Source organism: Oncorhynchus masou, chromosome 31 (assembly GCF_036934945.1).
Source record: "Oncorhynchus masou masou isolate Uvic2021 chromosome 31, UVic_Omas_1.1, whole genome shotgun sequence".
NCBI classification, from domain to species: domain Eukaryota; kingdom Metazoa; phylum Chordata; class Actinopteri; order Salmoniformes; family Salmonidae; genus Oncorhynchus; species Oncorhynchus masou.
In genome coordinates this window covers 41,223,513-41,250,711 of record NC_088242.1, presented here as the reverse complement: position 1 = coordinate 41,250,711, position 27,199 = coordinate 41,223,513, and the positions used below count along the sequence as shown (strand labels likewise).

The window sequence follows — 27,199 nt, the reverse complement described above, 5'->3', positions numbered from 1 at the left end:
TCCAGTATCGTACATGGTTCATGGTTTCTCCAGTATCGTACATGGTTCATGGTTTCTCCAGTATCGTACATGGGTCATGGTTTCTCCAGTATCGTACATGGGTCATGGTTTCTCCAGTATCGTACATGGGTCATGGTTTCTCCAGTATCGTACATGGGTCATGGTTTCTCCAGTATCGTACATGGTTCATGGTTTCTCCAGTATCGTTCATGGTTTCTCCAGTATCGTACATGGGTATGGTTACTCCAGTATCGTACATGGGTATGGTTTCTCCAGTATCGTACATGGGTCATGGTTTCTCCAGTATCGTACATGGGTATGGTTACTCCAGTATCGTACATGGGTATGGTTTCTCCAGTATCGTACATGGGTATGGTTTCTCCAGTATCGTACATGGGTCATGGTTTCTCCAGTATCGTCCATGGGTATGGTTTCTCCAGTATCGTACATGGGTATGGTTTCTCCAGTATCGTACATGGGTCATGGTTTCTCCAATATCGTACATGGTTCATGGTTTCTCCAGTATCGTACATGGGTATGGTTTCCCCAGTATTGTACATGGGTATGGTTTCCCCATTATGTTACACACACAGAGCCACTCACAACAATCACGCACGCCATGATGGATGTTTTTGAAAGATGGTTCATCAATACATGACGCTTCACTCATGAGAATGTGTTCCTGCTTTGGGGCCTCCCCTGTGTCATAAACTCATTGACTTGCACTTAACAGAAGCACATATTTATTTCAGTCATCAGTGGAAGTACTGTTTTTGCAATCAGTGGCCCTGTGTGTTTGTGGCTGTGAGTATTTGCAAGCAGTTTGTTTGAGTGTGACTTGTGAGTGTGACCCATAATTGTGAAACCTATGTGTGTGCTTGTGTGTGTGTGTGTGTGTATGTGTGAGCTACGAGAGCTATAAGTGAATATGTGACCTGCGAGTGTGCGTGAGGGTGACCTGCAAGCTATGAGTGTGTGTGTATGTGATCTACTCACTGATGCAGGGGGCCACGGGCGAGCGGCTCTGCTGGTAGCCCTTGGCACAGCGGTTGCAGGCGATGCCCGTCACGCCGTCCTTACAGGGGCACTGGCCCGTCGTCTGGTTACATGTCTTCCCTGCCGCACCCACCGGGTGGCAGTCACAGGCTGGAGAGAGGGAGAGAGAAGGCAAGGGGGGGTTAGATGTGGAATTTTGAGAAACAATCAATGGTTTGTCACACAGATGTTCAGTGTCACTTTCAAGGTTTATTTGTGACTCGACTCAAACACAATGGCATTTTGAACCCTTTCATGAATAGGCTCCGTATTACAACACATCCTAGTTAATCATCATCTGCCATAGTATTCCACAGTATTCCAGATGCAACGGGACTGAGTGTTCCTCTAGTCTATTTCCTTTATCCTCCAGACTGTAGGTCTGAGATTACTCCTGCTCACTTGGGCTACACTGCCACTGTCGCCTCCAGGTTTTGGGACCTGGCAATACCCTGCAAAAGTGTGTTTGTGCTCATGCATACGTGTGTGTTTGTGCTCATGCATACGTGTGTGTTTGTGCTCATGCATACGTGTGTGTTTGTGCTCATGCATACGTGTGTGTTTGTGCTCATGCATACGTGTGTGTTTGTGCTCATGCATACGTGTGTGTTTGTGCTCATGCATACGTGTGTGTTTGTGCTCATGCATACGTGTGTGTTTGTGCTCATGCATACGTGTGTGTTTGTGCGTGCAAGTGCATACATGTATTTGTGTTTGTTTGCATATGTTCATGTGGACAGGGAAGAAAAGCCTCCATTTGTCTAGTCTCTCAAGTGCTACGCTGGTATCTGTGTGTGTGTGACACACTCTGACACACACACCCACTCTGCAGTTTCATAGTTTCCCGAAAATCTGCCCGCCGCCCGCTGAGTGCCAACAGAAATACGCCAGCCAGAAAGAGTCCCAGTCCCTCTGTCCTTCATGGTATGCTCTGGCTGTCCAAACGCACATTGAGCAATAGAGGGCTTTTTACGTCTAAAAAGCTGCAGAATACAAGACTCGGCGTGTCGGTCAACTCTTCTCTTCCAAGAGCTCTTTACAAGGTGACAGAGAGGAGACAGAGGCAAAGAGAGAGAGAGAGAGAAGCAGAACAGGGGAGTGGGACAAATACAGAGAAAGTGGAAAGTGTGAGACAGAGAGAAAGAGAAAAATGGTGTGTTCAAATTGAGAGCGAGAGAAGAGATAGATAGAGACAGCGAGAGAAAGTAGAACATAGAGAGAGACACAGAGGTGAAGAACAGTGAAAGGGAGAGGGTGAGCGATAACATGGTCCAAACTTTGCCTCCGGTGTGCTCATCATCATCAACAATACTAAAATCTCCCTCACCTTACCTTGGCTCAACCCAGCTCAACAGTTAAAACAGAAATGTGAATGTGTTTTTTTAAGAAACCACACACACACGCACAAATACTATCGGAAGATAAACCTCTTCATCCACACACTATCAAGTATCACCATTACACTTTACACTGGTCCAATTCGACAGACGTGACCCATCCTGACACATAAAAACACAAACTTTAATATCCCAGTAACATTCTGCTTTAAAGGGTGTGATTAAATTATTTGGCTTGAAACTGCAGTTCCTCTATCCAGAGTCAATAAAAAACCATGCTTTCAAAAAAAATAATAAATAAATAAATCATGATTTAATAATGAAATGATACGTTTTATCTTGTCGATCAGTTCTGGCATCGAGAACAGCTTTTGGCCAAAAAACCTTGAAAAGATAGGGGAGGACGCCTCTTTACCCTACTTAATTAGAAAACACATTCGCTGAGTTGCAAAATGGCCAAAGCAAACTGCCTTACTTAAAGGGATACTTTGGGATTTTGGCAATGAGGTCCTTTATCTACTTCCCCAGAGTCAGAACTAGTGGATACTATTTTTATGTCTGGGCGTGCAGTTTGAAGGAAGTTGCTAACTAGCGTTAGCTAGCATGCTACCAACTAACTTCTACCATACTGGACAGAGACATAAAAATGGTATCCACAAGTTCATCACACTCTGGGGAAGTAGTTCACGGGCATCATTGCAACAATCTCAAAGTATCCCTGCAACTGTAATGTGATAGCTGGTAATTGTCCTCTCGCTTTCATAAAAACAACAAGAAATGGCGAAACAAGCATTTGGGGAAAACCCAGTAACCAAATAGTCTCTAATAGGGCCTGCCAAGGAATGGCAGCTGCTAACAGGAGTTTTCTTCAGGGCCTTGCTTTGTTGTTCCCCTTAGTAGGAATCGGTTTATTTTTGTATTTGTTTTGTGAACTTATCAGCTGTGTTTCATTAACACGTCTAAAGGGGCACCAATCCCAGGGATGCCCAAAAGGCCTCGGCCACGCTGCACCTAGGCACAGGAACAAGTTCGGAGCGTTTGGCAGTAGAGAAGTCACATGGTAGACATGGAACAAAACAGGAACTAAGTCGTACCAGAAGTACCTTGAGTCCGGACCCACATTTGACTTTCAACCTCCCCGTGTGTCACCCCACTCAATACAGACTAACACTGTACTACAAACCCTGCCAACTCACAGCCAATCAAAGCCTTCCGTGAGTTTGGAGCCGGGTCAGGTGGTGGGGATTTTGCACGGAATGTGAGCTGTCAGATTTACGAAGCAAACGAACAGATGCATTTTGACACCCCAGCCGGACAGAACAGCCACATGTGTGTCTGAAGAACAGAGCACAAACCCCCCCACCCCACCCGACCACACCCTCCCTCATTACCAGCTCACATGGTACTGACTCCCTCAGTTCGTTTTGTTTCGTCAAACCTACCAGCATTTGTTCCCCTGCTCCGGTCTGTTCTTGCACCTGTTTCCTAGTCCTTCCCGGTTTTGAGGTCCTGTCTGCCCTGACCCTGAGCCTGCCTGCCGTTCTATACCTTTCCCCACCTCACAGGATTACTGACCTCTGCCTGCCTTTGACCTGTTGTTTGCCTACCCTTGTATTAGAAATGCACTTTTGTTTCTTTCGACATGGTCTGCATCTGGGTCATACCTGAAACCTGATATGCATGGGCATTTTGCTATTGGAATGACTCATCTCGGATTTCCTAATTCCCTTTCTATAAAGTTATTCTATAAAAATGATTTAGCTCCACTTCAGAAGCTACTTGGAGGTGTCAATACATTCAGTATTGAGTCTATTTGTGGCATTCTGTTGGAAAGTGCTGCTGACCCACTCAACGGTCTGAATTTGAAATCCATTCATTCTAGTCAACATAGATGCCAACATTACAACATGTTAGGAGGCACATAACGGGCTGACATTGAAGACCTCATAGGTAAGACTGGTTACAGTCGCACCGGTGATGGCCTGCAAGTTTCTTTAATTTGCTGGCTGTTTTTATGCACGTAGCAGCATAAAGCCGTGGATTGAGAGTGGCAGCGGCCGCTGCCCCGGTGTGCAGGAGCTGAGAACCCCACGGAGAGGCACTGCGGATGGGGGATGGAGGGGGGTTGGGACCTGTGTGTGTGTTACCTAAGCACCAGGGTGTAACTGGGAGCAGATGGGAGAGACGCTGCCACTTGACCCTCCATCAGGGTCTGGCCTGTCCATTAAACTGGCAATCCTTAAAGAGTGTGTGTTGGACACTCACTCAAGCACGCGGACACACATTAGCACACACTCACACACATACACACACACACTGCAGGTCCGACATGGACACTCGTCCACAAAGGAGGTCTGATTGGAAGCAGGCAGACATTCCGCCCCCCAACCCTCAAGACCTACCCGCCCATTCCTCACTTCCTTTAAACATAGGGGTGGCAGGTAGCCTAGTGGTTAGTGTGTTGGGCCAGTAACCGAAAGGTTGCTTTATTGAATCCTCCATCTTTCAAGGTAAAAATCTGTTGTTCTGCTCTTGAACAAGGCAGTTAATCCACTGTTCCTGGGCTGTTATTGTAAATAAGAATTTGTTCTTAACTGACTAACCCAGTTAAATAAAATAAAAATTCATTTTTTAAAACACCTGGATTTTATTGCCGTTCCTCCACTTCAGACACACTGATCATATTTGAACCCCTGACCATTATCCTGGCCCTGTCACATGTGGACAAATATATAAAACACTGTGGCAGAGAAAAAGCTAGAACGAATCAGAGGATCAGAGAGAAGTAGAGAATAGATGAGAAGAGAGCTTGAACCTCGCGAGAGGGAGAGAAAGTGAGAGAGGGTGGGGGGGAGAAATGGAAAGAGACAGGTCCTAAAAGGGTCTGGGATTGGTCTGATCAATCATGGTACCAGCCGCCCAGGTTGAGGGTCGTTTCCACAGGAACTTTAATTTCCGTCACATCTGGCCTCCCGAGGGGAGGGAGATAAAGCTTTTACCGCTGAGCGGGTCTGACCTGCTGCGCACTGCTCCGCTTTGAGAAAAACAGATCGCCTCCAGGGCCCGAGCACTGCAGCACTCCCAGGCACGGGTTGCGTGTGTGTGTGTGATGTGTCTTGCATTGGCAACAAGGACATACATTTTGTTACAGTCATAGCTACCTATAATTATACTGTATGTTACTTGTCATGCCAAAGAACAATTGCTAAAGTCAATTACTGTCTCACAGTGCATGTTGTGCTATGGTCAATTGCTCTGTGAGTGAACAAATGGCATGAGTGTGCCTCCCCCCTCAAAAAAAATCACTGCTGTACTGTACAGTATAATGATAATGTATTTAATATTGATATAATATGGACAATAGTAATGTGCCATCACACCATTGGGAACTCCTTTTCGTTTATAGTTACTTGTGTCATGCCCTCAGGTTTGGGTCAGCCCGGAGTGGAAAACCGACCAGGAGCCAATGAGGGGAGATTCCCACCATGGAATCTCCAACAAAAGACCTTCACAGCTAAGAGTGTTGCTAGTTCTCAACATCCACGTTGTTTTGAGTTCTCTGTAAGTAATCCCTTAACTTCTCACTATAATCTACAGAATCAAGAAAAAAATGTCAGCTCCCTCTTCTTTTGATTTTCACATTTCCCCAAGCAACAAGGGCAGGAAACTGCTGTTGTTCTTGAAATGATAAAAAGCTCTGTGTAAAAATTTGCCGGAAAAATATTCACTGCAAATTTTAAACATTCCACAATTCAAACACCACTTTTTCCACGAGAAATAACTCAATCGGCTGCTAATTTAATGTGGCTTGTGGTCCAGTGTAATATTTTAAATGTGGGTTTTCAGGAGAACAGCTTCTGTGACGGATTCAAATTTACTTAAGGAGGCTTGGTATTCATTTGTTTTTAACCTAGGAGGGTGGAAAGAGCCAAAGAGTTGGAAGTGAGGTTGCCAGCCTACTTCTTAGAATAGTTGTACTAATCCTGTTATAACTGTGATGCATCAGTTGATGTAAATAAATACCCATTTTGAATAAAACATGTAAATTAATCTCCTGAATCGACTGAATTGAAAAGGACCATTTACGCTATAAACCCTGTTCTGAGAGATGGAGTATTCTCCGTACCTTTGCAGGCGCGGCGGTGTGTGATGGGCTTGGCCATATCCCGGTAGAAGCCTTCTTTGCAGTAGTGGCAGTGGCGTCCGGCCGTGTTGTGGCGACAGTTCATGCACACGCCTCCACTCTTTCTCCCTGACAGCTTGTACAGCTCCATGTTGAAGCGGCAGCGCCGGGCATGCAGGTTGCAGTTACACGCTACGAGAGGGAGGAATGAGGGTAGGGGAAAAGAGAGGCAAAAAGAAAGAAAGTTTAGATGTCTTGTATCTTCAGTGAGAATAGCTTTACTTCTTCATATATCAAAACATGTAGGTACTTCAACATCAAGGTACTTAAAAACCAGTAATAGTTGAAAAGCATTTGGTGAACTGGCATCGCCACAGGTTGAAATCAAAGTACAACAATCAGCATTATGGGTATAGTCTGGGTATATGCCATAAATCACACTATTTCAAAGCACATTTTCAAAACACTCATTCAGATATATGATTGTAGCTTGCTCAGTAGATGTAGGCCTCTTGTAAGGCAGTGTCGCCTATGGGCACAAACCCACCACCACTGGACCAGACAGGACTGGCAAAAAGTGCTCTTCACTGACGAGTCACGGTTTTGTCTCACCAGGGGTGATGGTCGGATTCACATTTATCGTCGAAGGAATGAGCGTTACACCGAGGCCTGTACTTTGGAGCAGGATCGATCTGTGTGTGATTTTCTGCAAGGCAGGAATGTCAGTGTTCTGCCATGACCAGCGAAGAGCCCGGATCTCAATCCCATTGAGCACGTCTGGGACCTGTTGGATCAAAGGGTGAGGGCTAGAGCCAATCCTCCCAGAAATGCCCAGGAACTTGCAGGTGCCTCGTACACTCCAGCAGCACTACTCCGGTACGCTCCAGCAGCACTACTCCGGTACGCTCCAGCAGCACTACACCGGTACGCTCCAGCAGCACTACTCCGGTACGCTCCAGCAGCACTACTCCGGTACGCTCCAGCAGCACCACACCGGTACACCACACCGGTACGCTCCAGCAGCACCACTCCGGTACACTCCAGCAGCACCACTCCGGTACACTCCAGCAGCATCACTCTGGTACACTCCAGCAGCATCACTCTGGTACACTCCAGCAGCATCACTCTGGTACACTCCAGCAGCACCACTCTGGTACACTCCAGCAGCACCACACCGGTACACTCCAGCAGCACCACACCGGTACACTCCAGCAGCACTACTCCGGCACACTCCAGCAGCACTACACCGCTGCACAAAAGAAGCTAATTGAATTGCACCTATCCTAGTCTTTTGCCTGGCGCAAAATGTGTTGATGCAGAAACGAGAGACCACATAACTGTTTTATGAAAATCTGGATATCTTTGTCCAAGGAAACATTTCTGTTTGGTCTCAGAGAACGTGAAACAGTTAGCAAATATGTAGAATGAGCAACGAATGAGCCTAGAGAGCCTCACAAGTTTGACAAAATTACTTTATTTCTTCCAGTCTAATATGGCTATTTACTTATGCCTACTTCTGTAGCTCTTCGTCAGAAGCACACTTTTTGAAAGAAGATCTAGTTAGTCGTAACTGTCCTATCCAAGTTTAGCTGGAATTTAACCTGAAACATTTTGAGAAATGCCATTGGTTGATGATAGGCCTACCTCTCGTCTTGGGCGGAGCAGTATATCATATGTCATTACCGTCACCAGTGATTAACGCCACCAGTACCACATCTTTATGATATATATATATATCTTGTCTTAATCGCAAAGTGACTCCAAGAGACAAGCAGGAATGTCTGACTCAAATATGGGACAATTCAACTATTTTTTCTAAATGACTGTTGTTTGAATTTGTTGATCAAATGCGGAACAAAGGGCCATAATGCGGGACTGTCCAGCACAATCTGAGACATTTGGTAACTCTAGTCTGCACTGAATGAGAGCATGGTGCCATGAAGTGTTGCCGATCACAGTGTGTGGCAGAGAGATAGACTGACTATGACAGACTTCTTTGTTCTAGCCAAGAACAGAGTTATAACCACATCCAGTACAGAGATTGCCACCACGTCAAGCTTGGCTTTGAATTTGATAACAAAATTACCTTCGATGGGACCATGAGATACTTGAACAAAAAATCTCAAGGCCATATCAATAATAATGGGAATTTTAAACCAGCCGACAGTGGAATTCTGTTTCTCAAATGCTACTTACCTCGGAAGAGGAATGCCTGGCACAGGGAGATGGGAACGAAGACCTTTCTCCACCCAGTTCTCCAGGGTCGCAGGCCCCAGGAACAGAGTACATTCTCAGACTCCTTCCCTCAATTCCATCTGCCAGTTATTATGCAGCCAATTTCCATGGAATTCTACATTTAATGAAATACTAGTTGGATTTGAATCCCCCTTGGACATGTTCTGTTTCTGAAGCTAAGCTGCTGCTGGCTCTTTAGGGGTGTGTTCTGGGAGGCTGGTGGCATGGGGTCTGGGTTTGACCCTTGAAGTCAAGCCATTTTAACGGAAGGGTTTGGACCATAGATATGACATCATTGGTCTGGACACATGGATGGATGTTATTGAGAATTGGGACGGGTGACACCCACAGTAGGTTTAATAAAAACACTTACCATCATTTTAAAAAATGTGGTAAAATACAGGTAGGCTGAAAATATCCATTGAATATATCTATTGTTCCCTGGACAGCAGAAAGATGGGAGTATAGCGCAGCTGTTGAACAGAAAGGCCGAAATAGAACTGCTCAGCTACAGCGAACGAGACATATCAGTTTGCTATTAGCTAATTTAGCAGTCTGGTCGACATGGATCAATTTACTGTAAAAAATGATTGTAAATCTATTAACAATGAAAATGAGGGGGATGAGCTGGAGAACAACGTAACATCTATGAACGAACAACCACCGGAGAGCCAGGAAAATCCGGAAGATGGCGGCTGGGAAATGCAGCTAGCTAACGTGGCTAACGTGGCTCCAGTGGCTAAGAGAAGGATACGGTTGATTCAAGAAGAACACTGAAAATTCCAAGAGAAATGGACAGACAAGTTTTTTTTGTACTGCATGATGGGACTAGTTCACTGTGTCTTATTTGACAGAAGGCAGTCAATTGTTTTAAACAAGAAAATGCAGAGTGACATTTCCAGTCACACCATGCCCACTTTGACAAAACATTTCCACCACGAAGCAACCTCAGAAACAACAAAATAACCCAACTCAAAAGGACAGCTCAAAGGACAACAACAAATGGTGGACAGATCTAGCACTGTGGCAGAGAAAACGACAGAGGCAACATATATGGATACCTTCACAGACGCGGAGATTGTCAAAGAATGTTTTAGGCCTCAGCCCGAAATATTGTATGCCGATTTCACAAACAATGAAGCTATTTTAAAGCAACTCTCAGACTTGACCATAATGAGATGAATAAACAACATCAGCGAGGCCATCGGTAAGCAACTGATTACTGACATATCCGTGACGCCGTGTTTTAGTATTGCGCTTGGCGAAAGCACTGATGTCAATGACATTGCCCAATTATGTGTTTGGGTCCGCTTCCCTCAAAATGAAAGAAAAATTTTCAGAGAGAAAGATTTCTGTTCACTGCCCCTTCAGGGACAAACATGAAGAGAAGATATCTTGATAGTTCTTGTTACATTTTCTGCTGATAATAATATTGACTGGTCAAGTCTGGCATCTGAATCCACAGACGGCAACCCATGCATGCGAGGGAAGGAGAAGGGACTCATAGGCCTGATGAGAAAGAGAGGATATTCCCGAATTTGTTACGTTTCATTGTATCATTCGTCAGGAAGCACTTGTGGCTATATTCACAGACTGACTTACAGAATGTGATTCAGCAAATTGTGCGCGTGGTGAACATTATTATTGCGAGGGCACTGAATCACCGGCAATTCCGGGAGTTGCTGGAGGAATACAGGAAGAATACAGCAAGATTTGAAAATATTTCTCTCTCTCCTCCCTCAAATCCGTGAATTTGTTGCAAACAAGGGGAGAGAGGAGCCAGAGCTGGAGGATCCACAGTGGATATAAGGCTTTTTAACTGACATCACCTGCCACCTGAACACAGTGAATCTCCAGCTCCAAGGGAAAGCTACAACTCCGAGCAAAATGCTGCGTGTCGTCACAGCGTTTCAAAATAAAATCACCACACAGTTTTCATACCTGACAAACAGTTTGTTAATTTCCCAAAACTCAGAGCAGTCGCCAGATCCAACCCAGACATACAGCAATATTTTATCTATGATGCATTTGTGCATGTGTTGGAAGAGTTGAAGTTGGAGTTTGAGTCAAGATTCAAGGATATGATGGAGTACAAGGAGTTTTTCAACTTCATTGAGAACCCCTTTCATGTGCCAGTATCATCTCTGACCCCAGGCATCACAGCCCTCTAGAGAGTGATATAGTAGAGCTGCGGGCAAATGACACATTGCAAGGTGAACTAATGTCACGCCCTGGTCGAAGTATTTTGTGTTTTGTCTTCATTTATTTGGTCAGGCCAGGGTGTGGCATGGATTTTTTGTATGTGGTGTGTTTATATTGGGATTGTAGATTAGTGGGGTGTTCTAGTTAAGTCTATGGCTGTCTGAAGTGGTTCTCAATCAGAGGCAGGTGTTTATCGTTGTCTCTGATTGGGAACCATATTTAGGCACCCATATTATTTGAGTGTTTCGTGGGTGATTGTCCTTAGTGTCCTGATGTCCTTGTTCTGTGTTTATTTGCACCAGTATTAGGCTGTTTCGGATTTCGTTACGTTTATTGTTTTGTAGTGTTTGTGTTTAGATTTGTGTTGCTTCAGTTTAATAAACATGGATCGCAATCTACACGCCGCATTTTGGTCTGACTCTCCTTCACACCTAGAAAGCCGTAACAACTAAGATCAGGTGTTATACCCCTTTCTGGAGCCTTGTGTCAGACAGAGTATCCACTTCTGAAAAAGTCTGTGCAAAAGGTGACATTTTTTTGTCAGCACTTATTCATGTGAAGCTACATTTTCAACAATGAACATTGTGAAACAAAAACAGAGAAACAGACTTACTAAACACCTGGATTGCCTCACCAGCAACAACAGACTATAACTTTAGAAGGAATTCAGTCAAGGAGCAGAAGGGACATTTTTGCTCATCCAACTACTGAAGTAACCCTTAATATGGGTCTAATATACAGTATGTGATGTAGCCTATTTGATGTGTGTGTATACATATATATATTTGTGATGTACATCAAATCAATTGCATGTGCTCTATTGCTCTGAATTTGTTCTCAATTGATAATTGATAATATTGGAAGAAAAAGTACAAAGGAAAGATCTGTGCGGCCCTCTGAATAATTGTCTCAACCCAAAGTGGCCCCCTTAAAAAGAATAGTGAGTAACACTGGTGTGGAGGGTGGGTCGAACTGGAGGAGGGATGGAGATTGTGATCAAACGTCTCAAACACACAAACAGCTGTCCATCAGCACCTTGTAGCAGGTTCACTGGCACTCATTTTTCCCCAGACTAAATCCTATACTGCCGTACGACCCTCCTTCACATGGAGGAATTCAATGTTCAATTCAATATTAGGACTTTTCTACACAAAACATACAAATCATTTGGATCAACTGATTGTCTAAACTGCCATTGTGAATAGGAGTAAACTGGACAATAGAAAAAGCCCAGTTCAAGAGCTCTAGAGTTCCAATGTAAGAGGAAATCTCAAATGCTGGATTAGACCTGTTGAGAAAGGGAGAGCGTGTTTATGTGTTGTGAATCAGTTGCTTGCACTACAGCTGGACCTGATACTTTAAACAAGACGTTCCCATTATTCCTCTCTCTCTCTCTTTAAAAAAAGCTTGGGAAGAGGGAAAGGAAGAGAAATGAAAAAGAGGAATCTAGAGAGAGGGGGGGGGGGGGAGTTAACTTCACCTCAGTGCCTGCTCGAGGATTTGCTGCGGCACTTGAGATGTTTATGGGTTTGTTTTGAAGTGCTTTGTGCACAGCTACTAGGACTCACACAACACACGCACACACATATGCACATGCACACGCACACAGACACCAGACAAACTCACTCTAATTAGGCTCAGCAGGGATAACTGAACACCGGAGAGGGCTATTTTTCAAATCATTAACACATCAAAGCTCCACCGGAGGTCGGGGCACCAGATACCATATTAACACGTCAAAAGCAATATACACTGCTCAAAAAAATAAAGGGAACGCTAAAATAACACATCCGAGATCTGAATGAATTAAATATTCTTATTAAATACTTTTTTCTTTACATAGTTGAATGTGCTGACAACAAAATCACACAAAAATTATCAACGGAAATCAAATGTATCAACCCATGGAGGTCTGGACTTGGAGTCACACACAAAATGTAAGTGGAAAACCACACTACAGGCTTATCCAACTTTGATGTAATGTCCTTAAAACAAGTCAAAATGAGGCTCAGTAGTGTGTGTGGCCTCCACGTGCCTGTATGACCTCGCTACAACGCCTGGGCATGCTCCTGATGAGGTGGCGGATGGTCTCCTGAGGGATCTCCTCCCAGACCTGGACTAAAGCATCCACCAACTCCTGGACAGTCTGTGGTGCAACGTGGCGTTGGTGGATGGAGCGAGACATGATGTCCCAGATGTGCTCAATTGGATTCAGGTCTGGGGAACGGGCGGGCCAGTCCATTGCATCAATGCCTTCCTCTTGCAGGAACTGCTGACACACTCCAGCAACATGAGGTCTAGCATTGTCTTGCATTAGGAGGAACCCAGGGCCAACCGCAACAGCATATGGTCTCACAAGGGGTCTGAGGATCTCATCTCGGTACCTAATGGCAGTCAGGCTACCTCTGGCGTGCACATGGAGGGCTGTGCGGCTCCCCAAAGAAGTGCCACCCCACACCATGACTGACCCACCGCCAAACCGGTCATGCTGGAGGATGTTGCAGGCAGCAGAACGTTCTCCACGGCATCTCCAGACTGTCAGGTCTGTCACATGTGCTCAGTGTGAACCTGCTTTCATCTGTGAAGAGCACAGGGCGCCAGTGGCGAATTTGCCAATCTTGGTGTTCTCTGGCAAATGCCAAACGTCCTGCACGGTGTGAAGCATAACCCCCACCTGTGGACGTCGGGCCCTCATACCACCCTCATGGAGTCTGTTTCTGACCGTTTGAGCAGACACTTGCACATTTGTGGCCTGCTGGAGGTCATTTTGCAGGGCTCTGGCAGTGCTCCTTTTGCTCCTCCTTGCACAAAGGCGGAGGTAGCGGTCCTGCTGCTGGGTTGTTGCCCTCCTACGGCCTCCTCCACGTCTCCTGATGTACTGGCCTGTCTCCTGGTAGCGCCTCCATGCTCTGGACACTACGCTGACTGACACAGCACACCTTCTTGCCACAGCACGCATTGATGTTCCATCCTGGATGACCTGCACTACCTGAGCCACTTGTGTGGGTTGTAGACTCCGGCTCATGCTACCACTAAAGTGAAAGCACCGCCAGCATTCAAAAGTGATCAAAACATGAGCCACGAAGCATAGGAACCGAGAAGTGGTCTGTGGTTAACACCTGCAGAACTACTCCTTTATTGGGGGTGTCTTGCTCATTGCCTATAATTTCCACCTGTTGTCTATTCCATTTGCACAACAATATGTTGTGGGCGGCAGGGTAACCTAGTGGTTAGAGTGTTGGGCTAGTAACCAGAAGGTTGCAAGTTCAAACCCCCGAGCTGACAAGGTACAAAATCTGTCGTTCTTCCCACATATACTGAGCACTCGTTTGCTGTTTTTCTTCACTCTGCGGTCCAACCCATCTCAATTGGGTTGAGGTCATGTGATTGTGGAGGCCAGGTCATGTGATTGTGGAGGCCAGGTCATCTGATGCACCACTCCATCACTCTCCTTCTTTGTCAAATAGCCCTTACACAGCCTGGAGGTGTGTTGGGTCATTGTCCTGTTGAGAAACAAATGATAGTCCCACTAAGCGCAAACCAGATGGGATGGCGTATCGCTGCAGAATTCTGTGGTAGCCATGCTGGTTAACTGTGCCTTGAATTCTAAATAAAATCACTGACAGTGTCACCGGAAAAGCACCCCCAACATCATCACACCTCCTCCTCCATGCTTCACGGTGGGAACAACACATGCAGAGATCATCCGTTCACTTACACTGCGTCTCACAAAGACACGGCGGGTTGGAACCAAAAATATCAAATTTGGACTTCCAAATTTCCACTGGTCTAATACTCGTGTTTTTTGGCCTAAGCAAGTCTCTTCTTCTTATTGGTGTTCTTTAGTAGTTTTTTAACCTTTATTTTACTAGGCAAGTCAGTTAAGAACAAATTCTTATTTTCAATGACGGCCTAGGAACAAGGGTTAACTGCCTGTTCAGGGGCAGAACGACAGATTTTTACCTTGTCAGCTCGGAGATTTGATCTAGCATCCTTTCAGTTACTGGTCAAACGCTCTTACCACTAGGCTACCTGCTGCCTCAAGTATGCCCAAAACAAGTTGCAGCCACCACCGTGCTTGAAAATATCAAGTTTGGTACTCAGTGATGCGTTTCATTGCATTTGCCCAAAGCATAATGCTTTGTATTCAGGACAAAAAGTTCATTTCTTTGACACATTTTTTGCAGTATTACTCTAATTCCTTATTGCAAACAGGATGCAAATATTTGTATTCTGTACAGGCTTCCACTCTGTCATTTAGATTAGTATTGTGGTGTAACTACAATATTGTTGATCTATCCTCAGTTTTCTCCTATCACAACCATTAAACTCCATTTTAAAATCACCATTGGCCTAATTGTGATATTCCTGAGCAGTTTCCTTCCTCTCTGGCAACTGAGTTAGGAAGGATGCCTGTATCTTTGTAGTAACTGGGTGTATTGATTCACCATCCAAAGTGTGACTAATAACTTCACCATGATCAAAGGGATGTTCAGTTAATTTTTTATTTTGTACATATCTACCAATCAGTGCCCTTCTTTAAGAGGCATTGAAAAACCTCCCTGGTCTTTGTTATTGAATCTGTGCTTGAAAGTCTCTACTTGATTGAGGGACCATACATATAATTGTATGTGGGGGGGTACAGAGATGGGTAGTCATAAAAAATTATGTTAACCACTCTTATTGCGTACAGAGTCCATGCAACTTATTATGTGACTTGTTTAGGAAATATTTACTCCTGAATGTATTTAGGCTTGCCATAACAGTAATAATAAGATAGGAAGGAATCTGCTCCGGGATTTCACCATAAGGCCAATGGTGATTTTAAAACAGTTACAGAGTCTAATGGCTGTGATAGGAAAAACTGAGACTGATCAACAACATTGTAGTTACTCCACCCTACTATCCTTAATGACAGAGTGAAAAGGAGGAAGTCTGTACAGTATACAAATATTCCTGTTTGCCTTAAGACACTAAAGTAAAACTGCAAAAAAATTACAGTTTTGTCGTGAATATTATGTTATGAATTATGTTTGTGGCAAATCCAAACACAAGTGTTACGTTCCCCAGTTTCTGTGTTGTTGTACTTACTTACTGACTTTATTGTCCCCATGGGGACATTTTGTTGCAGTGTCATGTACACATTTAAAGTGGTGTTTAAATACAAAAAACAAGATTGACAATACAACTTTCATAACAGTCACACACCAATAAAAATAATAATAGTAAGAAATAAGAAATAAAACATTTTTTTTAAATAAGAAAAGACTAGCCTGCTGGCCTTACTGGGTCAATGGGAACATTCGCCCAAGCTATTCAGGAGGGATATCACACCTGGCATAAATGATTGTGTCGTTCTGCTTTTCCTGCTGAGGGGTGCCCTATACCTGCGCCCAGAGGGGAGTAATTCAAAAACCAGGTACAGGGGGTGGCTTGTGTCTTAAATGATTTTGTGAGCCTTACGGAGGGCCCTGACCTTAAAGATCTCATCCAGGCCTGTCTGTTTGACTCCAAGTACCTTGCTTGCTGTGGTAATAATCATTCTCAGCATGTTTCTCTGGCTGACAGTGGCATTGCCAAACCAACAAACAATACAAAAAGTTAAAATACTCTCAATAAGGGATTTGTAAAACAGAGTCAGTATAGTACAGTCTATATTAAAAGATCCCAGCTTTCTGAGAAAGTACAGTCTATGTTGGCTCTTTTTGTAGGTCTGTACTGGTCTGTACATTTACTCCACTGAAGCTTATTGTCCAAAAGGACACCCAGATATTTATATTCCTCTACAATTTCTATATTCTGACCTCTGGTAGATGTTGCAGCGGTAGGTGTTGTACACTTCCTGAAGTCTATGCACATCTCTTTGGTCTTGTTGGTATTGAGGACCAAGTGTGATTCCTCACACCACTCTACAAAATCATCTAGGACCGGGCCATGATGTTTCTCATCATCATGCAACAGGCTGATCAAGGCAGTGTCATCAGTGAACTTAACGTGGTGTCTGTCAGTATGGGAACGAGTACAACTATTAGTGTAAAAGATGTACAGAAGTGGGGACAAAACACATCCCTGAGGAGAGCTTGTGTTGACATTGCGTATATCCGACACATGGGGACCCATTTTGACTCGCTGTGATAGTTGGCTCAGGAAGTCAAACAGCGACAAAACCAGCCCCCCATCTAAGCAGAAGTCCCGAATGAGTCTCTGTGCCAGAATGTAAGGCTGGATTGTGTTGAAGGCAGAAGAAAAGTCAACAAACAGAACCCTGATATGGGATTTGGCCCCCTCTAGATGTCTATAGACCATGTTAAGGAGGGTAAGAATGGCATCATCAACTCCTCTGCTGGGCTGATAGGCAAACTGAAATGGGTCAAGGAGCTTCTTGGTGACACTGAGAATATGACTTTTCACAATTTTCTCAATGCATTTCATACCTAAGGATGTCAAGGCGACAGGGTGGCAGTCATTCAGCACAGAGGGATTAGATGCTTTAGGAATTGGTATAATTATTGAGTTTGTCCACAATACTGGCACGTGTTGCTGTTCGAGTGAGGATTGGAAAATGTCTGTAAAAACACCAGCCAGTTGTTCAGCACAGTGCTTTAACACATGTCCACTTATTTTGTCTGGGCCTGGGCTTTCGTATGTGTTACAACCCCAGAACAACTTTAGAACATCAGACTGTTGAACAACAACTCTCTCAAACATTTGTAATGATGCTTCCATTTGTTTTACCTCCGACACAAAGTTGTCTGATTCAAATCTCCAGAAGAAAACATTCAGTTCATTAGCCATGTTCTGGCCCTCATATCCCCCAAGGTCAGCACTTGGTTTTCCCCTGCCTATGTGGGAGGCACTAGCCATGGATTTAATCCCTTGCCAGGCCACCCTTGAGTTTCCTGAAGAGACGGTCCTCTCCACCCTTTGCTTATATGCATCGTTGTCCACCAGTATCTGTCTTTTGATCTCACGTTGTGTCTCTTAAAGCCTGTCTATCACCCTCAGCATAAACTGCCTTCTTCCTGTCAAGTAGTGATTTTAGATGTTCTGGTACCCAAGGCTTGTTGTTAGGGAAGATTTTACAGGTCTTAGTAGGCACAACTGACTCAACACAGAAGTTTACATAGTCTGAAATAACCTCTGTGAGTTCATCCATATCAGAGCTGCTGTCCTCAAATACCTCCCACATTGTACAGTCAAACCACCCCTGGGGACAAGTGATACTGTTGTCATTCCAGATCTGGACAGTTTTAACTGTGGGTTTCTCCCTCTCCAGGAGGCGACAGTAGGTTGGCCGGAGGTAGACCACATTGTGGTCTGATGTCCCCAGGGGAGGTCTGGTGGTGGCAGAGAATGCATTTGGTATTGTCCCATTGCACAAATCAAGAGTCCTATTTTTCCTAGTAAGACATTTCACATACTGATGGTATGTTCGCAAGACTTTGCGCAATGTACAGTTGTTCAAATCCCCTAAAATAAATTTGGGTGCGTCGGGGGAGACGGATTCCAGTTTCTGTGACAGATTATAAATCATCTCTGATGCCTTTGTTATATTAGCTTTAGGTTGAATGTACACAACGGTAACAAACAATTGAGGGAACTCACGGGGCAGATAGTAAGGTCGCAGTGACACAGAAAGCAGTTCAATGTCGGGGGTACAGAGTCTCTCTCTTACCAGGATCAATTTACACCACTGGTCCCTGACAAGCAGGCAGACGCCCACGCCTCTGCTCTGACCAGAGTGAAGTCGGCCGGCTCCACTTCTCTGTCCAGGACGCTGACATCCAGCCAAGTCTCAGTAAATGCCAGCAAACAGGCCTCCCAATATTCGTGTTGGAAGCGCAGATTCGCTGACAAATCATCCACATTCCCCCTCAGTGACTCGCATTAATCAGCAAGGTCGTGGGTTTGTATGAGTGTATGTGTGTATTTCAGGAAATGGCTTCCTGAAGTCCAAAGCAGCTGATTGGAGTTCTGATCCCGCCCTCTCGTTAGGGGATACAGCTGTCGGCAATTACCGACTCCTTCATAGCTTTAAAATCCAATGTTCCTTTGTAGGAAGAGAGCTTCTTGGATGTCCTGTGTTTTTTGTTGCTCAGAGACAGGTTTTGTTAAGTATTTTGTAGCTGCTATTTCTGAGGTATGTGTGTGCCAATAGGACGTAATGTTTTTGATTAGTGAAATTGTTCACTTTGAATTATTCTGTTTTTGTTCCCAGGGGGGAAGGCACCTTGGGAGTGCTTAGGCAAGAGGCCTGCGGGCACACATATACCCATAGTATTTACTATGTCTATGCACACTAGGTAAGACCTGGGCAGACCATCCCCTGTATTTTGGTTAACGTACCAGGTGGTGCTAAAATGGGTAGGAGAGGGGGCTCTTTAACCTTTACTTTATTTGCTTTGGTTCCAACCAGCCCCTTTTCCCCAAATGACTGTGTGAAGGAAATAAATTCCCTGTTAAAGGTCAAATTATCTGCCTCTGTCATCCTTACCCTCACCTGCAGTCCCATACATCTTTCACTCCACGGGGAGTTGAGTTGTAGCAGGGTGTTGCGTTCCCTCCAAGAGGCGTGCGTAACACATCACTGAGTACAATATTTTCAGGCATGGTTTTGGCTGCATTACGTTCGTCATCAACAAGGGAGCTTTTTTGTTGTTGATAAAAAGAAACGGAATAGAGCTAAGCACAGGGTAATTCTAGAGGAAAACCTGGTTCAGTCTGCTTTCCAACAGACACTGGGAGACAAATTAACCTTTCAGCAGGACAATAACCTAAAAAGTAAAATATACATTTAATATTTCTGAGTGGCCTTGTTAAAGTTTTGACTTAAATAACCTTGAAATTTTTTTTTTTACTGTTTCCTCCACTGACAGAGTATTTTGAGTAAATTGTAAAAAAAACATTACATCAATTTTAATCCCAATTTGTAACACAACAAAACACAAGGGGGGAATAATTTCTGAAGGCAATGTATTTCTCCATTTACAGTGGTTAAATAATTGTCTTTTTTTCACTAGTATTACAGTTGAAAGTTTACATACACCTTAGCCAAATACATTTAAACTCAGTTTTCACAATTCCTGCCATTTACTCTAGTAAAAATACCCTGTCTAGGTCAGTTTTTATTTTTTTTATTTTTTAAGAATGTGAAATATCAGAATAATAGTGGAGAGAATGATTTATTTCAGCTTTTATTTATTTCATCACATTCCCAGTAGGTCAGAAGTTTACATACACTCAATTAGTACTTGGTAGCACTGCCTTTAAATTGTTTAACTTGCGTCAAACGTTTCGGGTAGCCTTCCACAAGCTTCCCATTCCTCCTGACAGAGCTGGTGTAACTGAGTCAGGTTTGTAGGCCTCCTTGCTTGCACATGCTTTTTCAGTTCTGCCCACACATTTTCTATAGGATTGTGGTCAGGGCTTTGTGATGGCCACTCCAATACCTTGACTTTGTTGTCCTTAAGCCATTTTGCCACAACTTTGGAAGTATGCTCAGGGCAATTGTCCATTTGGAAGACCCATTTGTGACCAAGCCTTAACTTTCTGACTGATGTCATGAGATGTTGCTTCTATATATCCATATAAGTTTCCAACCTCATGATGCCATCTATTCTTTGAAGTGCACCAGGCCCTCCTGCAGCAAAGCACCCCCACAACATGATGCTGCTAGCCCCGTGTTTCCCTGTTGGGATGGTGTTCTTCGACTTGAAAACCTCCCCCTTTTTCCTCCAAACATAACGATGGTCCTTATGGCCAAACAGTTCTATTTTTGTTTCATCAGACCAGAGGACATTTCTCCAAAAAGTACAATCTTCGTCCCCATGTGCAGTTGCAAACCGTAGTCTGTTTTTCTTTTGTGGATATAGATACTTTTGTACCTGTTTCCTCCAGCATCTTCACAATGTCCTTTGCTGTTGTTCTGGGATTGATTTGCACTTTTCACATAAAAGTACGTTCATCTCTAGGAGACAGAACGCGCCTTCTTCCTGAGCGGTATGATGGCTGCGTGGTCCCATGGTGTTCATACTTGCGTACTATTGTTTGTACAGATGAATGTGGTACCTTCATGCATTTGGAAATTGCTCCCAAGGATGAACCAGACTTGTGGAGGTCTTGGCTGATTTCTTTTGATTTTCCATGATGTCAAGCAGAGAGGCACTGAGTTTGAAGGTAGGCCTTGAAATACATCCACAGGTACATCTCCAATTGACTCAAAGGATGTCAATTAGCCTACCAGAAGCTTCTAAAGCCATGACATAATTTTCTGGAATTTTCCAAGCTGTTTAAAGGCAACAGTCAACTTAGTGTATGTTAACTTCTGACCCACTAGAATTGTAATACAGTGAATTATAAGTGAAATAATCTGTCTGTAAACAATTGTTGGAAAAATGACTTGTGTCATGCACAAAGTAGATGTCCTAACCAACTTGCCAAAACTATAGTTTGTTAACAAGAAACTGGTGGAGTGGTTGAAAAACAACTTTTAATGACTCCAACCTAAGTGTATGTAAACTTCCAACTTCAACTGTATATGCTTTTAAATAGCACTCCTGGTTTGAACGGGTATACCGGGTTGCCCAGGCATTTCTTGCAAATTTTTTTGTAGGAAAAATTGGTAGATTCTCTGTAAAATATTAAATCCACGCAAGCACAGTGCTTATTCTGAAATATTAGCGTGCAAAGTCGAGTGAATTGTACTCCCCCGGTCTGCTAGTAGTACTCTGGTGTCCAATAAATTAGATGATATGTTTGCTGATGAATGAAGAAATAGCATGAAGAACAGAGAGAGAGAGAAAAAAAAATGAAGTCAAAAAGTGATTGAATAGATAAAGTACAACCCAGAAAAGAAAGGTGCAGAGGGAGTAATATGAGAGAGGGCTAAAGAGAACCTATTTTTCTTTTGAGATCCTCATCCCCCTCGCTCTAGGGAGAACAGCTGCCTCCGTCATTTTCTCCCAGTGGGTCCTAATTGGTTCCACTCATTCCAAATGCTTTATATCAGTCTGTCATTATTTCAGTCTGATTACCATATCAAACCCCACATATGACTATTTTTTCTCCAACCACACTTAGCAGTCTTGTAACACACCTTTATAGCCTTGTTAATGTGTCTCGTTAATGTGCAAAGTACACAAACTACAGATTAGTGTGTTTTAGAGAACATCCTTAGCTGTACGCAAAAATAGGTAAGGAGGAACTGTGGCATGTTTTCTTAATGGCAGACGTTCATTGACAAATGTTGCGCTCGCTCGCTGGAGCTGAACTAACAAGTGTATAAACAAACTGTTTCAGCCTATGAATGAGTTTGTCAAGCGTCCTATGATAAATTGCCTCGTAAAATAGTGCTGTCCAAATAAAACTCAATTGCATCGAGTGTGCAACGTCTCAACTCCAGCCCCATATGTTAGGGATAAATCTAACCTCATTTGTCCTTCGCCCGGCCCGAGCCAAGCCGGTGTGCCCAGCCATGGATGCTTGTATAAACCCAAATCCCATTGCTAAAATTGGTCCTTGAAAATAGGAGTCCCCCCCTCCTTGCTATGTGGGAACCTGCCATCCTCTGTGAGTGTGCTTCTGTGTGTGTGTGTGTGTGTGTGTGTGTGTGTGTGTGTGTGTGTGTGTGTGTGTGTGTGTGTGTGTGTGTGTGTGTGTGTGTGTGTGTGTGTGTGTGTGTGTGTGTGTGTGTGCGTGTGTGTGTGTAACCATTTACTGGTGGGGTAATATTGAATATGTGTATATTATATTTACCCCACATGCAACCAGTGATAAGACAATGCAATTGTATTTATTTTACTTAACCTTTATTTAACAAGGCAAGTCAGTTAAAGAACAAATGTTTAGTTACATTGACGGCCGAACCCGGCCAAACCCTAACCCAGACGTCACTGGGCCAATTGTGCGCCGCCCTATGGGATTTACAATCACAGCCAGTTGGGATACAGCCTGTGTCACGTTCGTGGGTCCATCTCCTGGGTCCATCTCTCCATTAAGCACTGTTCCTCCCAATCACGCTGCTTGGTCCTTTTCAGGTGGGTCGTTCTGTCACGTTCGTCGTATGGTGGAGACCAAGGCGCAGCGTAAGATGAATAAATACTTTTAATAAAGACGAAGAACACTTAACAAACTATACAAAACAACAAACCGAAGGTGAAGCTATAATAATAATAATAATACTAATAATAATAATAATAATAATAATAATAATAATAATAATAATAATACTAGTGCAGACACAGGCAACTAGACACAGACAATAACCCACGAAATACCCAAAGAAGATGGCTGCCTAAATATGGTTCCCAATCAGAGACAACGATACACACCTGCCTCTAATTGAGAATCAATCTAGGCAACCATAGACATATATAAACACCTAGATAGTAACCAACCCCAAAAACCTACAAAACCCCTACAGTACAAAAAACACATACATCACCCATGTCACACCCTGACCTAATCAAAACAATAAAGAAAACAAAGAATACTCAGGTCAGGGCATGACAGCCTGGAATCAAGCCAGAGTCTGTAAAAACACCGTTTAGCACTGAGATGCAGTGGCTTAGACCACTGTGCCACTCGGGAGCCCCAATTAGCCTATTAAAATGTTTATCTTACACCATAAATAGCAATACGCAACAGAATATATAATTGAGTTACAGTAACAAGAAATGTCTGAGAATGGAATTCTAATATAAGTCTATTTAATTACTTGGTCAAATGAATGGATTCACATGCAAAGCATAAAGCTGAAGTTACTTAGCATTAACAAGCATTACAAGGCATTATCGTAAGCATGATCACAGAGGGGTATAGAGAGAAAAAGTAACCTGTGCCATGGCCCATAGCTGGGAGAGGGAGAATGAAAGAAAGAGTGAGTATCTCACCAGCACAGATCGGGAACAAAAAAGAGAGAACAATGAATCTAATACCCTTTTATAACAGCTGTTTGGATTGAAAATCGGATTTGTTGATTAATGGTATTACTGTAAAGTTAACCTCCAATCAGATATCTGATCTCCAGACCTGTAAAGACAACAGAACCCCTACTTATTAGAAGTGTGACATTGGGGGATGGCAAGATAACACGAAGAATGCTTGCATATAGTGTAAAGAGTCACATTGGGGGCTGCCCTACACCTGCATGTCCGTGTGTGCCAGGCTGCAGGCAGGTCCATAATCCCCTGTCCGGGGTATGGCCACAGCCCCTGCCTGGGTACGGGCTCTGTTCCGCCTGGCCTGGTCCAGCCACCTGCTCCAGAGCTCTGGAGGAGCCAGGTTAGTTATCTTCTCATTAGGGCCAGGTCCAGTGTACACACACACACACACACACATACGGAAACACAAATGCACACACACACACAGACCAAAACTACTAACAGACCCCTTAAAGGATTCTCAACAGCCCCATATCTATCATTTATCTAAGAGAGACACTTCTAGCCCAGTAGCACAAGGAGGGGTGGGAGGCGCGCACACACACACACACACACACACACACACACACACACACACACACACACACACACACACACACACACACACACACACACACACACACACACGTCTCAGGGTCTCCCTTCCATCCTCTTGACTCTCCCTCCCCTCATTTTGTGGTTAGCCACACAGCGTCGGCTTAAGAGACAGTTCTCGGGAGTCCTTTTGAATTGGGAGTCCCTTAATTCCTTCCTCCTCCCTCCATCCCTCCTTCTACAGTGTCCCTTTCTTTTATACATCCTACTCTCTCTTTCTCTCTTTACATCCTACTTTGTCCCTCACTTTCCCTTTTCCTCCCTCCCTCTGGATGGCACCAACAGGGCGAAGAGTTTAACAAGATAAGGCTGGAGGGTTGCCAGATTGGGTCATGTTGCCAGTGGGAGTCTGCTAAGCTCTGGTCTTTCTAGTCCACTTCACCTCGCCACGTATAAACATTGTTATCTCTATCCCATCTCTCTCTCTATTTCTTTCCACTGGAAAGAACCAGTGATCCGCAGACAGGCAGGGAACCTATTACACAATCATGTTCGCTCCATGTAGGACTGATACAATGAGATGAGAAAGATATCCGTTTTGGAACAGCATCTCCAATGAGAATTAAGACAGCATGTAAACAACTCTGGGTGTCATTAGTATTCACTCCCCTTGGAGTTTGTCACATTTTGTTGTGTGACAGAGTGGGGTTGAAATGGATTTATTTTTTATGTCATTGATCTACACAAAATATTCCAGAATGTCAAAGTGAAAATACTGAAATATACTGTTTCAAAAGTATTAACGCCTTTTGTTAAGGCCTACATGAGATCAGGAGTCTAATTTGGCTTAACAAAACACATAATAAGTTACAAGGACTCTGTGTGAAATAATTGGGGTTGACATGGTTTTTGAATGACTACCCCTTCCTTTGTCCCCCATACATACAACATCTAAGGTCCCTCAGTCAAGTATTACATTTCAAGTACAGATTCAACTACAAAGACCAGCGAGCTTTTTGAAAGCCTTTATAAAGGAGGGCTTACATTGGTAGATGGGTACCAATAACAAATCAGACATTGACTCTCTCATTGACTCTCTCTCTAATAATTATGATGTGGATTATGTATTTAACCACGCAGACACAACAAAGGCAGAGTCATCCACTCAACCTTCTGAACTGAGGTAATGCTTTTTAGCCTAAATGCAAAGCCTTATCTTTGGGGAAATACAGCGCAACACATCACTGAGTAACTGTCTCCTTTTTTCAAGCATGGTGGTGGCTGCATCATGGCATGGGTATGCTTGACATTGACAAAGACTGGGAGGTTTTTCAGGATAAAAAGTTATAGGATGGAGCTAAGCACAGACAAAATCCTAGAGGAAGACCTGCTTCCGTCTGCTTTCCACCAGACACTGGGAGAATAATTACCCTTTCAGCAGGACAATAACCAAATAAAAGGCCAAATCTACACTGGAGTTTTATACCAAGAAGACAGTGAATGTTCTTGAGTGGACAAGTTCAAGTTTAGACTTAAATGTACTTGAAAATCTATGGCAAGACCTGAAAATTGCTGTGTAGCCATCATCACCAACACCTTGACAGAGCTTGAAGAATTTTGAAAAGAATAATGAGCAAATATTGCATAATCCAGGTGTGGAAACTCTTAGAGACTCACCACACCAACTCACAGCTACAATATGCTGCCAAAGGTGTTTCCAACATGCATTGACTCAGGGGGGTAAATACAGTGCCTTTGCGAAAGTATTCGGCCCCCTTGAACTTTGCGACCTTTTGCCACATTTCAGGCTTCAAACATAAAGATATAAAACTATTTTTTTGTGAAGAATCAACAACAAGTGGGACACAATCATGAAGTGGAACTACATTTATTGGATATTTCAAACTTTTTTAACAAATCAAAAACTGAAAAATTGGGCGTGCAAAATTATTCAGCCCCTTTACTTTCAGTGCAGCAAACTCTCTCCAGAAGTTCAGTGAGGATCTCTGAATGATCCAATGTTGACCTAAATGACTAATGATGATAAATACAATCCACCTGTGTGTAATCAAGTCTCCGTATAAATGCACCCACACTGTGATAGTCTCAGAGGTCTGTTAAAAGCGCAGAGAGCATCATGAAGAACAAGGAACACACCAGGCAGGTCCGAGATGCTGTTGTGAAGAAGTTTAAAGCCGGATTTGGATACAAAAAGATTTCCCAAGCTTTAAACATCCCAAGGAGCACTGTGCAAGCGATAATATTGAAATGGAAGGAGTATCAGACCACTGCAAATCTACCAAGACCTGGCCGTCCCTCTAAACTTTCAGCTCATACAAGGAGAAGACTGATCAGAGATGCAGCCAAGAGGCCCATGATCACTCTGGATGAACTGCAGAGATCTACAGCTGAGGTGGGAGACTCTGTCCATAGGAAAACAATCAGTCGTATATTGCACAAATCTGGCCTTTATGGAAGAGTGGCAAGAAGAAAGCCATTTCTTAAAGATATCCATAAAAAGTGTTGTTTAAAGTTTGCCACAAGCCACCTGGGAGACACACCAAACATGTGGAAGAAGGTGCTCTGGTCAGATGAAACCAAAATTTAACTTTTTGGCAACAATGCAAAACGTTATGTTTGGCGTAAAAGCAACACAGCTCATCACCCTGAACACACCATACCCACTGTCAAACATGGTGGTGGCAGCATCATAGTTTGGGCCTGCTTTTCTTCAGCAGGGACAGGGAAGATGGTTAAAATTGATGGGAAGATGGATGGAGCCAAATACAGGA

At 43.7% G+C, this 27,199-nt stretch overlaps 1 protein-coding gene across 2 annotated transcripts in view; it reads right to left on the bottom strand.

Moving 5' to 3' along the window:
* Positions 1-27,199, bottom strand: part of LOC135523946 (netrin-3-like) — a 106,223-nt gene that overhangs the window by 21,824 nt on the left and 57,200 nt on the right. For both annotated transcript variants that reach the window (XM_064950980.1, XM_064950981.1), the window contains exons 3-4: positions 6,499-6,687; positions 997-1,146 (exon numbers count right to left, since the gene is read on the bottom strand). In XM_064950980.1, the coding sequence (XP_064807052.1) occupies positions 997-1,146; positions 6,499-6,687 (339 nt within the window). The remainder of the gene's footprint in view (positions 1-996; positions 1,147-6,498; positions 6,688-27,199) is intronic.